This window comes from Pteronotus mesoamericanus, unplaced genomic scaffold (assembly GCF_021234165.1).
Source record: "Pteronotus mesoamericanus isolate MK-2021 breed Mesoamerican mustached bat unplaced genomic scaffold, CSHL_Meso_final scaffold_705, whole genome shotgun sequence".
NCBI lineage: Eukaryota > Metazoa > Chordata > Mammalia > Chiroptera > Mormoopidae > Pteronotus > Pteronotus mesoamericanus.
In genome coordinates, this window is record NW_026555326.1 from 11,369,384 (window position 1) to 11,384,944 (window position 15,561).

The 15,561-nt window shown below is 39.9% G+C and overlaps 2 protein-coding genes across 3 annotated transcripts in view; one reads left to right on the forward strand and one right to left on the reverse strand.

Annotated features, from left to right (window-relative positions):
- Window positions 1-461: 461 nt before the first annotated feature.
- POLR3C (RNA polymerase III subunit C) lies at window positions 462-13,162 on the reverse strand. 2 transcript variants are annotated; one of them, XM_054562943.1, is made up of 15 exons: window positions 12,932-13,162; window positions 11,727-11,893; window positions 10,971-11,226; window positions 10,674-10,859; window positions 9,428-9,516; window positions 7,122-7,226; window positions 6,901-6,993; window positions 5,224-5,304; window positions 4,933-4,984; window positions 4,525-4,585; window positions 3,933-4,083; window positions 3,100-3,201; window positions 2,923-2,972; window positions 2,362-2,498; window positions 462-896 (listed from the first exon to the last, which is right to left on the reverse strand). In XM_054562943.1, exons 2-15 carry the CDS (start codon window positions 11,871-11,873, stop codon window positions 838-840), a joined length of 1,569 nt encoding a protein of 522 aa, XP_054418918.1. In that variant the 5' UTR covers window positions 11,874-11,893; window positions 12,932-13,162; the 3' UTR covers window positions 462-837. The 2 variants fall into 2 exon arrangements, with proteins under 2 accessions (XP_054418918.1, XP_054418917.1); XM_054562942.1 differs by having other exon boundaries at window positions 2,349-2,498.
- Window positions 13,163-13,206: 44 nt separating this feature from the next.
- Window positions 13,207-15,561, forward strand: part of RNF115 (ring finger protein 115) — a 76,419-nt gene continuing 74,064 nt past the window's right edge. Inside the window, exon 1 of the mRNA XM_054562944.1 lies at window positions 13,207-13,496. Within this exon, the coding sequence (XP_054418919.1) occupies window positions 13,395-13,496 (102 nt within the window). The 5' untranslated portion in view covers window positions 13,207-13,394. The remainder of the gene's footprint in view (window positions 13,497-15,561) is intronic.

Sequence of the window (15,561 nt, forward strand, 5' to 3'; positions counted from 1 at the left end):
TATATTACACCTAGGATAATGGCTAGCAATTAATTGGCACTCAGATGTTAATTGGAAAGAACCAACTTTGGTAAGAGGAAACTGAAGAGATTATAAAACACTTAACTGTGTTAAGTGAACTGAAGCTGCTGTGATGTTACATCAACTATATTAATCGTACTGAGAAAGCAAGCTTAGAATTGCCACTCTTAAGGAACCATGGAGAAGAGGAAGGCAATGACTTACTGAGTATTTACCATATGCTGGGCTTTATGAAGTTTTTACATACAGTTTCAGCCTGGGGCTGGGAAATGTGGCTTCTATCCATAGATTCCAGAGTGATTGCTTGGGCCAACCCACCTGCTAGTCCTGAAAATGCTTTCTCCCCTACTTGGTGATAGCCTTTCCTATTCCCTACACTGTGTGTATATGTGTCTATGTGTTTAAGATTACATTATAACAAAATAAAGAACAGGTATAGCTTTTTGAAAATGGAATGAATTGTTTGGGAAGAAGTTTCTTCTGCTCCCAAGGATGTAGAAACACAGGCTGGGCTGTCTTCTTGATGGGAACTGATGCATCTGATAGATGATTACTCCAGTTGATTTTAAGTTTCTCCTGCCAGGGAGGGGAGAATGTAGTGATGGGTCCAATACAGGATCAGCAAACTTTAAAAAAACATGTATAGCTCTTTCTGGTGTATTCTAGGAGGTAGGAAAAAAGTATTTCAGTACAAGAATCTGTAACTTATCCTGCTGCAAAGAATGCATCCAGGCACCTCCTTTAATTTTCCTTCCAAACCCTCCACATCTTTGAGGAAGACTCTTCTTCAGGGTCATTGTCTCTTCATAGTGCTCTCTATGTATGACTCCAGCAAGAAGATAGTTTCATCCACCTGGATCTCACTGGCATCCAACCTGAGTGAAAAAGTGAAAGCATTTGCTCAGTCTGAACATTTATTAGCATACTTATGATTAGAGGCTGGCCTGGGTGTGGCCACAGAGAAACGCTTGGTTACCCTTGAGAGTCATGGGTAGAAAGCAGGAGAACCAACAGATCATTCTCCCATTTACTGAATCTCTCTTAAATGCAAGGCACTGTGCAAATTGCTGAGGATTCAAAAGATATAGCCTCTGTCCTAGAAGAACTTCAAGTCTAACTTGCAGCTAGAATAAAGAATAGCATATGTAAAGGCAGAGGTATAAAAAGATCTAGAGTGTTTTAAAATAGAGGCTGAGAGTGGCTGAGTCTAAGTGTGTAGTGATTAGGAATAGAAGGGATCTTCCTCTACACGATTGAAACCATCTATAAAAACCCCACAGCTAACATCATACTTAATGGTGAAAGACTGAAAGCTTTTTCCTTCTGATCAGGAGTAAGACAAGGATGTCTGTTTTTCACTTTCATTCAGCCTTTTACTGTAGGTTCTAGCAAGGACAATTAGCTAAGAAAATGAAAAAAAAGGTGTTCAGGTTGACGTGATCCTATATATAGAAAAATCTCAAAGGATCTGCAACAAAAAAAGAAACAAAACTACTAGAGTCAAGAAATTCTTAAAAGTTGCAGGATATAAAATCAAAACACAAAATTAGTTTTATTCCTATACACTATCAATTAACAATTCAAAAATGAAATTAAGAAAATGCTAAACTAGCATCAAACAGGAATAAAATAGGAATAATTAACAAAAGAAGTAGAGAATCTGAACATGGAAAATGACAAAACATTGCTGTAAGACATTAAAGACTTAAGTGACTGGAAAGACCTCCCATATCTGTGGGTTGGAAGATTTAATATTGTTAAGTTGGCAATACTCCCCAAAGTAATCTACAGATTCAGAGCAATCCCTGTTAAAGTGAATGGTGAGGAGTAAAAGGAAATGAAGATGGAGAGATAGGCAGCTACGAAATTGTAAAAGGCCCTAAATGTCACACCAAGGAGTCTGGTCTTTATAAATATAGGAGTTTATAAAGCATTTAAAGTAGGAGAGTGGTATCAATCATTTTAAAGATAATAACTTTGAGAGCTTCTAAGAGATGGTTTGTGGAGGCGGGGGTTGGGGGACAGCACTGGTGATTGTGAAGACCTAGGAAATAGGTTATGAAGGCCTGCATAGAGGCCAAGGTGAAAGGCCAGATTTGAGACATCACTGAAGTAAAATCAACAACCTTGGTGAACAAGAGCATGCGGTTAGGGAGGAGAAGCTGAGGATGTCTTCAGAGTTTTCAGCTTAGGGAAATAAGTGGATTAAATTCTGTTAATTGTGCTTAAAAGAAGATAGTGAATTTAGGTTTGTTTGTGTTAACTTGGAGAGGTGGATTTGTCTGGAAGGTATTTTGAAATGTAAGTTCGAAGTGTATGACGCTTACTTGTTGACATTACGTTTTAGAGCTTCTAGCTGCTGGCGTTCAGGAGCTGTGATCATCTCTTCTATTTCTTGTAGCTGTGCCTCTTCTGCACCTGTAGCCTGCATAGATGCAATGATGGCTTCTATCCTTTGAGACTTTTCTAGTAGACGCCTGTCATACAAACACAACTCTGAAGCTTGTCTCCTAGCCATGGAGATTCTTTTTACGCATTAGCCCTGGGGCATAACTCCCCTTTACTATTCCTGGTCAAAGTGGATAATGTCACCCTCCAAGGACGTTTTCTACAAACTTAATTAGAAATGTGACTTCACTCCTGAAACTCTTATTGCCTCTCATTTGCACTTTAAGTTTGGTGACAGTCTGTGCATTTCTCATTAATTTAATATACAAAATTATTTCCCTGGGGGTATATTAGAAAAGTATAGACAAATGCACTGCTTATGCCAACCTAAACCAACAAGTCAGTACAACTAGACTGGTTATTGCCTATATTGGTTTCCATTTCTACAGGAAATTTCTCCTCAAGCCTTTGACCTTGAAAAAAGTATAATCACCAAACTAAAATGCTACTCACTTGTTCTCTTTGGTTTCAAATTTCCTCCTTTGTATCAAGTTGGCTATGCTCTGAGAAGAGAGAAGACAAAAAGTACACATACTTCTATTTAAGTAGCTGAGGTAAAATGGCTAGAGTGGGCCTGAGAGTAAGACTATTTTGTGTGGAGGGAACAGAGAAAAGGTCTAGAGGAGTTACCTTGTAGCACCTGTGCAGCAACATGCGGGCAGCTGACAGGATGTTCACAGTATATAAATAGAAGGTCCTGGAAGGGGCATGGTCTGGCGTTTTGGGAATTTCCTACTTGTCCATAGAAAGAAAAATCAGAGAAATTATACTGTTCTTCAGAACTGGTAAAGTAATCATTTGTCCCATCTGATGCTACTATGCTCTCCTTTCCTCCTCCCCAGTCATTTAGCATCTGTGTTTATGGCATAATCAGACACAAGGAGAACTGGGCTGTCCTATTTTTTCTACTTGACTGTCAACATCCTGAGTGGAGAAGAGAAGGCAACTAACACTAACTGAGCAACTCTTATGTGTCATGTAGATTATATTTGATCTTTACCATAAACCACATTATTTTTATTACAATATCCATCACCATCTTATAGATAGGAAAATTACAGTGGGTAATTTGCTTAATGTAACTAGGTAAGAGGCAGAGTTGTGATTCTAACTCCAAAATCCATTTTATCTCCTCATAGGGTCTATTACAAGGCTCTGTACAGAGTAAGAACTCACTAGAGGTGGTTGATAGATTTAATCTATAATAAACTTAAGGTTCCAGAAAAGGGCAAATAAGAAACTAGGAGCTAAAGAAAAAGGGTAGGTTGATTTCATGGCTATGCTTTTCTACTAGGCCAATTAAAGCTCCACAATTATTTTTCAAGTGCTTAATGTGTATTAATCTTTTTTTTTCTGTCTCAGAGATAGATACAGGGTTGGCTTAGGGTTCAGGTACATTTCTCAGGAGTTTCTCTCAGTCTAGTCCAGCGCTGTTGGTTGATGATTATTAAATCATTGGTTACCTGGAGTGATATAAAATTTTCTGAAAGCATCTTATAAAGCATATCCTTTGCCTCCTTTGCTGGAATCATTGCGAAGTCTTCCACCTGCTTTTGTTCCAGGTGTTTCTTTTGCAAAACTAGACGAAATATTCTGGCACAGCGAGACCCAAATCTGGAAAGGAATGAAGAAAGCAAATGGCATGCCAAGATATATCAGCTTTAGCTCCTAGTCACAGATGGTGTTTGCTGTCTCCATGTGTGGAGCCAGGACCAGAGAAGAACAGCAATCAGAGAGTTCTTTTACAGCTCCACAGGTTGATGATGGTACTGCTAATCATAAGGTAGTCACCAACTGCTGACACACTTGAGTGCCTTAGTTCCTGCCCTGATAAATAAAAGCTTTAGGAAGGTTGGTTAATTGGTACTATTGGGAATTAGGCAGGAGGGTATTTAGGGTGAAGAGTAGTAGTAGATAGGACCCACAGCAGTTGAGTGGAAAAATGGGGCAATATATGCCAAGGTATGCCGGTTGCTTACATAATGATTAAATTGTTCAAATGGGGCATGGAAAAGAAGTGTCTGACCCCAATCCTAAATAGGGTGACCCCCTTACCTCTCCTGTACAACGGACTCCAGACTGGCTGTGGCTAGGGATCCGAGAGCCTTATGCAGGTCTTTATGTAGAAGATTAAGGTTACTCAGTAATGTTTTGGCCTGGTCATCGTGATCTTAGTTTTATTCTTAAGTCTCTAATTCAGAATTCAGATGTTATTTGTTTTTTACATTGATCACATTTATGGTGAGTATTTCTAAACCCTAATTAAACCTAATTATCGTGTTTAAGTCAGGAGTTAGCTTAACAAAAATTTGGTTAATTAATAGTCCTTTTTACTTCTTTATTATCAATGTGTTAGTTAACTTATTTAGTATAGTAAATATTATCAAACCTTGTCTTTTCTAAGTCACCACTCTCTTTCACAGTCTGGATGCCTGACTGTAAGGAAATCACTGGTAAGGATACTGATGATATACATTCCTCCACCACTGTCGCCAGACTTTCCAACAAACTCTAGCTATAAAAAAAAAAAAAGAGAGCGAGTGTGTGTTAACTGAATGGAAAATCCAGTGATTCTGTTTGTAAAAGAGCAAATCTGGCCAAGAGTCTGTAGGAAGTAACCCTCATATCAGGTTATGGTAGAGAAATTGTCTGAGTTGGCTATAAGAGAATGATACCAGGTAGCAATGGCAGAAATAAATCATAAACATAACAGAAAAAAGAAACAAACAACAAAAAAAGCAAAATCAGACTTACTGGATCATCTGCCAGCAGAGTGAGATATTGATCAAGAACTTGCTTAGAGATGTTATAGCCCATAGGCAGGGATCTAAAGATCTATGGGAACAACAAGAGACAGTGAAAATTGGTTTGAGAACTTAGAATTGCTGACACTGCTAAAATATAGATATGTTAACTTTAGATACCACAATATAAAAATATCCAAAAATACAGCAGCATTGTTTGTAACAGTGAAAATCTAGAAACAATCCAAATACCCAATAATATGAAATTGATTAAAATAAAGTACAGCCTAGTTATTAAGTGGAATATGATATAGCCATTACACAGAATAAAACAGATATAACTGATGTGAAAGAAGGTTTACATCATACTGGCATGTGAACAATCCAAGTTTAGAACAGTAGATAGGATATAATCCATTATTTTTTGGTTAAAAATATATACATATACTTACACATATGTGAGATGATACATTAAAAAAAGGTCTGAATAAAGATACATATCAAACTATTAACAAGGATCTCTGAGGTTGGAATTATGCAAAACTATACAGGGTCCAGCAGAAATAACGCCTGACTGAGTGGTTGGTAGGGTAATAACATGGGTGTAATAATTTATGGTTTTAACTTGAACATTTCACCTAAAATATTATATGGTATGCTTGAGTATGATATTGTTATGTTACAGAATTACATGCTTATGATTTTGTAATAAAAAAGAGGCATTATTTGTGCTGGGCCCTGTGTATATTTAAATTGAGGTATGTTACATATATATCAGCACAGGTCTTCAGGATTTAATTTGATGAGTGTTGAAAATTGTATACACCCATTTAAGTACCAACCACAACAAGATATAGAACATATTCGGCATTCCTGAAAGTTTGGGGAACTACAACTTTTATTTTTTAATCCTCAACCTGAGGACTTTAAATTTTTTAAATTTTTTTATTTTAGAGAGACGGGTGGGGAAGAGAGACAGAAACATCAATTGTTTGTCTCTCATACACATCCTGACCAGGGGGATAGAACCCACAACCAAGGTATGTGCCCTGACCAGGGAATGAACCCACAACCTTTTGGTCCATGGGGTAATTCTCCAACCAACTGAGCCATACTGGCCAAGGTGGAACTAAAACTTTTTAAAAATTATACCTGTCTATGCTGTTTGAATATAGGTCATGTAATTACTTTTGTCATCAGAAAAAAACATTTATTTTTTTGTTATACAAGTTAATTTTTTAAATATAAACAATATAAAAGTTTAGTAAGTATATTTTATATGGATAAATATAATTATGAAAGTAACAGAATATAAGTAAACATACTAGAAACATTAAATATTAACATTTTAAGAAACATATATAATAAAACAAATTTAAAATGTACAAAATTAATATATTGAAAAAAAACAAATATAAGGGGCCAAATAACATCCTGAGCACTAAGACTCTCAGATTCCAAATAGTGCATTCTTAGAATAGGAATAGTTTGTACTTTGACTAATAGAATGGTTTAGGTTTTTATAAGCTGGATCCAAGAGACCAAATATTTTGTAACTACTATTGAAGATAATCCCAGTCCCACTTTAAACAAAAAGATTTTCAAGGCTCAAAGCTCAACCTAACCCCAGGCTATATGTCATAATATCCAAGAACCTGTCAGAAAAGTAGTACAACATCAAACTCACCTCATTGGAAGACAATGGCTGGGTGAACGGGGCACTAGAAGGAGTGGTAATCTCACTCATCCGAAGCATGGTCCTCACAATCTCGCTGCTGGTCTGTATTTGAAAAGTGAACTGGAATTCAGAATTCATTCTTCTATGCCTGCTCTAGCTAAATACCAATGGCCATATCTGGCAAATAAGAATGTCCCTGATGGCCACTGTCCCACCCACTTAAATATCACCTGGTCCATCCTGTTGGCAACTGCACTGACAATGGCTTGGTCTCGGAAGTGCTGGTGGAATCTGTCAAGGTTTGCCTGCCAATAAATTCCATCATCTGGAATGGGCTGAGGAGGGGAAAAGGATTAGAAACATCTAGATATAGTGGAGTTTTCTGGTGAGGAACTTGGATTGAACTGGTCACCATTTCTTTTCTTATAGAGTAGCAACAAATTGATTGCAGAATAATCATCTAGTCATGTGGACTAGTGCCTCAATAAATTCAGTCTCAGACTTCAGATTCTCTAAGCCCACCTCCACTCTTTTTCTATTTATATTTTTACTCTTCTCCAGTATCCTCAAATCTCTCATTTACCCCACCCTTATCACTCTCAGCAGATGACCTTGCATCTTATTTTAGAGAGAAAACAAAAGACATTAGGCCAGAACTCATTAAATTTTGTGCACACATCCCAACATTTCTTTCCTTTATTAATTCCACTTTTATCCCAGTGAAAAAAAATGTTCCTCCTTTTACCTAAAGTTAATGCCCCCATACAGGTATGCTAGATTTTACCTTCTCCTGCATTCTCAGGGACCCAGTTCAGTTTTCCCCCTTCTCAATCTTCAGCCTCTCTTTCTTTATTGTCTTTCCCCCATCAGTCTCTACCTTGTTCAGATCTCTACTACTTTAAAATAATTATTCTTCAACACTATGCTTTTTCTCATTTTTGTCATAGCCAAGATTTTCAAAGAGTTGACCATCTGCAGATGTACTCAACCCATTTCCACCACTACTGAATGAAATGCCAAGATCCCTGAGGACTTCCTTGTTGCTAAGTTCAAAGAATACTTTTCAGTTCTGATCTTTTTTGATCTTTCTGAAACATATGACATGGTTGGACGTTGTTTTCCTTAACTCCGTATGGCCCCTTGGATTTTATGACATCGTTCTTTTTGTTTTTCATTTCCTAATTTTAAATTTTTTAAAAAATTGATTTTAGCAAGAGGGGAAGAGGGGAACAAAGGAGAGAAACATTGATCGGTTGTCTCTCATATATGCCCCGACTGGGGGATGGAACGCATAACCTAGGCATGTGCCATCACCGGTTATCGAACCTGCGACCTTTTGGTTTATAGGACAATGCTCCAACCAACTGAGCCATACCAGCCATGGCCTATGACACCATTCTTTATTCATGCTTCTCCTATCCATTCTGACTACTCTTCCTCAGTCTGCAGATTCCTGTTCCAGATGTCACCTACAAATACTGGTGTTCCTCAGGGTTCTGTCCACAGTCCTTTTTTTAAAAAAAATTTTACTTTACATATTGTACTTAGGTGATTTTACCTGCTCTCAAAGCTTTAACTATTGATGCACTCCCAAATCTATTAATTCTAGAATTCTCTATCAAACTCCAGATGCATAGACTAAACTGCCTATTTGACACTTGCACCTGTTCCCCAAAACTGTTCTTTCTTCAAAGTTTTCAGCTAACTATACTACAACCAACCCAATTTCTTATGCTAGAAACTTGAGTATCATCTCTAACCTCCTGCTCTCCCTCATATACCATCCAATTACCAAGTTCTACCTAGTCTTCATATTTATTAATCTATTTTTGTTTATCTTATTTCAGGCTCTAATTATGGCTCACATTGATACCATAGCCTCCTAGCTGGTTTTCCTTTTTTCTTTTTAATATAGTAGATGATATGAAAATGGTAACTATGTTTTCTTTTAATCTTGTTCTTTTTGCATTATTCTCCCCACTGCTCAGAGAGCAGTGCTTTTCTTTTTACTTTTTGGGGGTCACAATTCCCTTGAAGACTATGAAGTGTTCTACAGAAAAATGTCTATGTCCTTTACTAAGATGAGGAAAGCTGCGAGAGTAGATATTTGGGTTGGGGGAAAAGCAGTTATTCTGTTTTGGCTATACTGAATTTGAGATGCTTTATAGAGACACATAGAAAAAGCATTTGAAGATAAAAGCTCAGGCTCACATATAGCTTTCTGACTTATTTCTCACCACTGCTTCCCATGGGTCTCTATGTTCCAGTTATTCTGAATAACAATCTTTTTGTAGGCTGACCTCCCCCTTTTTTGCATAAACTGCTACCTCTGTCCAATTATTGAAGTTAGTTAAGCCTCAGAAGGGAGACAGCAATGGAGTTCACTCTTCATTAGTCTATTGCTAGCCAATATTTAGTGTAGTTCATACCTCTACTACTTCTCAACCCAGGGATCTTTAAAGTCTCTTGGGTCTTATCTTAGTGCTCTTTCTGGCTTGTCTCAGGGTGAGGACTTCTAATCAAAAAGCCCCACTACCTCTTTGTTATCTGTGGTATGTTTTGGTCTCTTGGCCTTGGGCTCCCCAGTAGCATCATCCTCAGACGATCTCCTCCTTTTACCTTTTCCTGCCAAATAAAACAGATGGAATAGTTAGGCTACATCTCATATGATGACAGGAAATGACCAAACATGACAGCAGGTGTGTCCCTATACCAAGGGTATCTGTAGCTGCTTCTACGTTAAAGTTGCTCAGGAGATGAAGTAGCTACAAGAAACTGATGTAAACGATGAAGTTATATGAAATTCCACACGTTAAAAAAGAAGTTTATAATCTTAATCCCTCAAATTGCTCCTGTTCAATTGTACAATGACACTGGAGAGCGGACTGTTGAGGAGCTGCTGTTGATAGGCTGAATGAGGACACAAAGGTTTTTGTTGTGGTTTTTTTTTTAAAACCCAAAAGAAAGGGAGTAAAGATCTGCTCTAATGCTTCCTTTCACAGTAAATGGCAACATCATCCTCCCACACATGCTCATATAGATGTCATTCTTGATACCTGTCTCCCTCACCACTCCTACATCTAATTTTTCAATGGTTTGTCTACATTTACTTTTGTCCATTCTTTCTGCACACAGAAAAATCTTTAGAAATATAAATGTCACTTCGCTGCTTAAAATCCTTTAGTGGTTTTCCTGTGCTCTTAGGATAAGAAGGGATACTCTATGAAGTCTTGTATGATCTAGCCCCCGCCTATCTCCCTGACCTTATTCTCATGGCTCTTTCCTTTTTTCAACGTGCTTTAGCTGACCTTCTTTCACTTTCTTAAATACTGTATTCTTTTTTTCTCACTACATACTATTCCTTTTGCCAAAAACGCTTGTCCCTTGTACACCTTCATATCTTACCTCACTGGTTGGCTCTGACTTCTGCTTCAAATTTTAGGTCAAACGCCACTTTCTCAAAGAAGCATTTGTCCCAAACCCCCAGGTTATTCCAGTCCTTTGTTATGTGTTTTCAAAACACTTCACACTTTTCCTTCATAGTGTTTATCACAGTCTGTTAGTTATATGCCTAGGTGGTTATTTAATTAGTGTAAGTCCTCCTGTATTAGCCTTAAGCCCCATAAAGGCAAAGACAATAAAGGTTTTTCATATCTTACACCATAGTATCTGGCACAGAATAAATACTTGGTAACTGCTTGATTCATTCACTCATGTAGCAATTACTGAGGAAGTACCCAGAATTAGGGCAAATCACAGTTACAGGGGTCAAAATTCCTTACCTATCAAGCTCAGTTTAGGAACCAGGTACATGTCCTTTTCATTGATTACAAGAGTCGGGGCAGGTGGCAGTGGCCCAGAGTCTGGATTCTCAGTGGCATGTACCAGCGGGCAACGCTGCACAAAGTGTGTGTCTGCTAGTCGCACAAATATGCTTGATACCTCAGTATAGTCCATGGTCTTGCCATCTGTACAAGAAGAGAAAAAGAGGCAGATGAGATGGTCTAAAATAGCTGAGGGTCCGCTCCTGCAGTCAGCCAATCAATGCTTTTGCTAATAGCTGTTGATACAGTACTAACCCTCCATAGTTTCTGTGAGCCGGTCTGCCACTTTCTTCACAAGAGCTGACATTGTCATTTTGCCATTCAACAGCAACTCCTCAACAATCAGCTCTCCAGTGTCATTGTACAGTGTTTTGGCAGTATAGATGTAACGGGGATACCTGAGCATTCGCAACACCCGGCTGCACTGGGCTTCATATTCCACCATACCACGTTTGTGCACTTGATAGATCACCAGGTTATGTTGGATGAGGACACAAAGAGCTTTTTTTACCTAGATAAGACCCAAAAGAAAGAGAGGAAAGATCTAAAGACAGAACTTATTATTGGTGGCAATTTTTGCCCAACAGTTCACTAAGCTTCAGGAAATGACTGGATAAGAACCTCTGGGCCACCTTCCTCCTTCCTTGGAAGAGCTAGTAAGAATCACACATCAATGAAAGAAATCAGGAAGATTCCTTGCTATGATGCTTGTATTTCCTCTGAATTTTATCTTTCAAAGTACAATTTACTTCTTCTCTATTACTTTCATTCCTTAAAGGTCATACTGAAATTCATAGGCTCATTATGAATAAATGAAGTATGGAAAAGGAAGAGCAAAGTTTTGCCTAAGAAGCAATGATAAGCCAGGAACACTTTGAGAAGCAGAACCTTAGGGCCTACGTCTCATCCTCTTTCCTCACAAATAATACTCTTCTGATCCTGGAACAGGCTTTCAAAGGTAGGTAAAAGAAATTGATGAAAATAAAAGCAACTTATATCATCCAAACCTACCTGATCCAGTGATGTTCCTGTGTCATGGACAATTACTCTTAGTGGCTGGCTACCAGTTCTGATTAGGTGGACTCCAATTTTTTCCACGATCTCTCCAAAATGTTCTTGCAGCAACAAAGAACATAGTTTAATTTCTGCTTGAGTCATCGTACTAAGGAATCTCAGAGCTGGAATGGAATAAAAAAAGCAAAACAAAACACTGTGCAGGGAAGTTTTTCATTTATGTTGGCAGTAGAACTGCTGAATATAAATTCATGTTCTTTGTAGAGGGTGATTCCATATATCAAAAGCCTTAAAATTTTGCATATCTTCAACCTAATAATTTTGTTATGGATATCTGTTCTAAGGAAATAATAAAAAGATGTCACTGTAGTTCTTCAGATACTAACATACTGGAAACAACCTAATGTCTAACAGTACGGAATTAATTCAATAAATTATGGGATACCCATACAATGGAATACCACTTCAACACTTAAAATTACATATACTATGTATTAGCATAGAAAATTGTTCACTGAATAAAAGGTTACAAAGCAAAATGTACAGGAAAATTTAATTAAGAAAAAAAATGTATGAATAAAAAAAGACTGGACTATACACCACATTTACCTTTATGGGATTGTGTGTGATTCTAGTATTCTTTAAAGATTGGGTGTAGGTGGTTTTGCATTGTCACAGACCTTCGGTTCTACACTCCATTGTTTGGAAGAATTAAGGCCACTTCACAGCTTATTGGGAGTGTACAGGCAGCATCATTCCCAGTCCATAAAGGGAATGGCAACTTAGAAAAAGAAACAGGTAAAGGGAAGCTTCGCAATAGGGCGTTTCAAATAGGAGATGAGGTATGATGTTTGCAGGGCAGTATCTAATTCTGAAAATTCTACTTCTTGACAAAGTAGACACAAACAGAAACAGGCTATCTCATTACTTCTTCATCTTTTTTTTTTTAATCATATGGGCTACCAAACATTGGTTTGCTCATTTAGTCCTCCCAATTCCTCAGAAGCCAAGTCTTTCCCTCTTAGCTTCAGCATCCCATCCACACGTCTTTAGGTAAGCACCCCCAGACTGCCATTTTCGAAAAGGCCTTCGAAGGAGCTTGGTTCTAGCTCTTTACTCCCTGCACGCAGGTTCTCAGTTCGGGACTGGGTTCATTGTTGCAGAGACAGGGCCGCCCCGTTGGGACAGCGTATGCCACTAACCTCCGGGTCACCGCAATCTCACGCCGCCAGTTCCCCACCACGGCTTCGTGCGGATCCCGCTAGCCGCCCGGGCAGACGGGGGAGCCCTTGGGCCCTCTCTTGCAAGAGGGAAAACGAGGAAGACTCGGAAAAGGGAAGGGCGTAGGCCACTCTACCCCAGAGTTTCAGTGGTTTCCGGGGACGCTCTTTCTTTCTTCTCGCTGGGAGGTTGGAGGACTGACGAGGGGCGTTGGAGGATCGGCGGGCGGATTCTCCTTTTTACGCCTCTTAGGTGCTGGAGGCGGGCCTTGGGGGTCTCAATCGGCGCCGCCGCCTCTTTGGGCCAGGCCGACTCACGTGACTGACGCGGGCTCCGAAGCGGCGGGCCGCACTGAGGAAGCAGCGGCGGCGGCAGAGGCGGGCGGTAGCGGCCAGGCGAGGGACGGGCTGCCTGCCCCCTCGGACGCCGCGGCGAAAGAGAAAAATGGCGGAGGCGTCGGCAGCCGGGACGGGCTCAGGCGCCGCCGTCGCTGCGCACAGGTTTTTCTGCCACTTTTGCAAGGGCGAAGTCAGCCCCAAACTACCGGTAAGATCCCTGTGTCCCCTGCACTCGGGCATCGGCGTGGATTCCTCGCCTCTAAGTCCCGGAATGGCTTTTAAGCTTCCCCCACATTCCTGAAATCGGTGTCCCAAATACTGTTGCCCACCCTTCTCTGGTCGTTGGCCCCAGATCCTAAGCGTCCGGGCCCTGGTTTCCTAACTCCCTTTCAGTCTCCCCACGAACCCCCACCCCTCGGACGCTCCACCTGCCCTTTACTTCTTTTATTACTTCCCCTCTCCATCTTTTTTTCTTCCTTAGCAGGTTCTACCCTGACAACTCTCCCCTCAATTTTCTTTCACTCTCCTTCACGTTGGCTCCTTCTCACGATGACCCTCCTCCCCACGACATTCTTTCCGCTATTGCTTCTTACCGTCCTCTTATTTCCTTTTCCACTTTCCACCAGAACTGCCCCACTCCCCGTTTTCAGTGAATCAGAATAGCGTGTCGATGAGGATGGACCATGTGGGGTTGTCTTTAGGGAAGGCAGAGAGCCCGGAAACAGGGTGGAAGGTAATTGAGGTGGAGGAGGATTTTGTTACTCAGTGCTTTCCAGGGTTCTTGTGAAAGTGAAAACAGCAGTGTACTAACGACTTGCAGACTGCCTGCGCTTTCTACCACTGTTGTAGGCAATGGTTTTAGGAAGAAGACAGGGCATTTTGTTTCAACTTGTTATGCTGCCAGGGTCTTCAGTACCATCTCCCTTATCAGCACCCCTCCCCCATTCCGTTTCTTTACCTAATGAAAAGGTAAAGGACAGAAAGCGACTGCATCCTCTGACATAAATTGGTTTTTACCAGTTTGTGCTAGACTGTTAGCCCCTAGAGAAACAGTCCTGTGGTTGTGAATAGAGTGTTTCTGCAGCATGCTAGCAAAACCCTGAAGCTGTTTGGGGTTGGGTTATGGCTACTGCAGGGAGACCAACCCCGGAGATTATGAATCCTTTGGCCAGCCATCTTTAGGATTAGTTATGATTGTTTTACTTAGTAGTATAAAGGTTCAGGTTTAAGACAGGGTGGCTACCTTAAACTTAACTCTGTATTTATAGTGTCTCAGCATCTATGGAAAGGCCTACTGAAGCATGACTGTATGTCTTATTTCTTAGAAAGACAAATGGAGTCCTGTGAATAAGCACCTAAAGGACATTTTAACCATATCACCTAAAAGTTGTGCTTTTTCATGCTCTTATGACATTTTTTTTCCTTTCTATTCACAGTCAAGTTTCATCTTACAAAACAAAAAATTTTAAATTAGGCAGCTGAAAATCTTTTTTAAAAGAAATGGTTTATTAGGCCATTACTGGCCAAAAAGAAGACCATTCTTTGGGCATGAAGTCTGAATCACCAGCTTGGTAGGAAAGACATGTCCGTTGTCTTGGGGTTTGCAAGCATTTTTATACATCAAGAAGGATGTAAGCCAGCTGAAAGAATTTACATTAGCCATAGGCAAAGAGATGGGAGAAGGTGAAGTGGGGCCAGCTTTAGGATAGGCACAAAATCCACACACACACACACACACAAAATCCCCTCCTGTGGATTGGCTGTGGGCAACACGTCTGGAAAGACCATGTGTAAACAACAAGCAGACACTCCTGGAGTTCCGTGCTGCCTGGCTACGATTATCTGCTGGAATAGCCACCTACATATTAATACAAAGTTCCAATACACGAGCAATCTTTTTTCAGAGCTGGTCCACAGCTCTTAACAGGCTAATTGTTCTGTCACTTTCACTCTCTGGCCTCTGTAATTTTAATTTAGAACATCTCAGAATTTTTTTGTCATTCTACATGTTACTTAGTTTTGCTTGCCTATTCATATTCATGTGCACTTTGTGCCATATTTTAATGCTGAGAAGAGCAGATGCCTTGGTTTTTTTTTCCTGTTGACATCAGAGCCTCCAGACCTCTCTTACCACAAAGAGGGAGTCCGGAATATGTCCACATGTGGTTGAATGTGATGCCTTGTTGAACATTGTGGCCTTAGCTCTTCTGGTGCCCACCCCCCCCCCCCCCCCCCACACAATGTAAAGTTCTCTTTAAATTATAGTTGACATA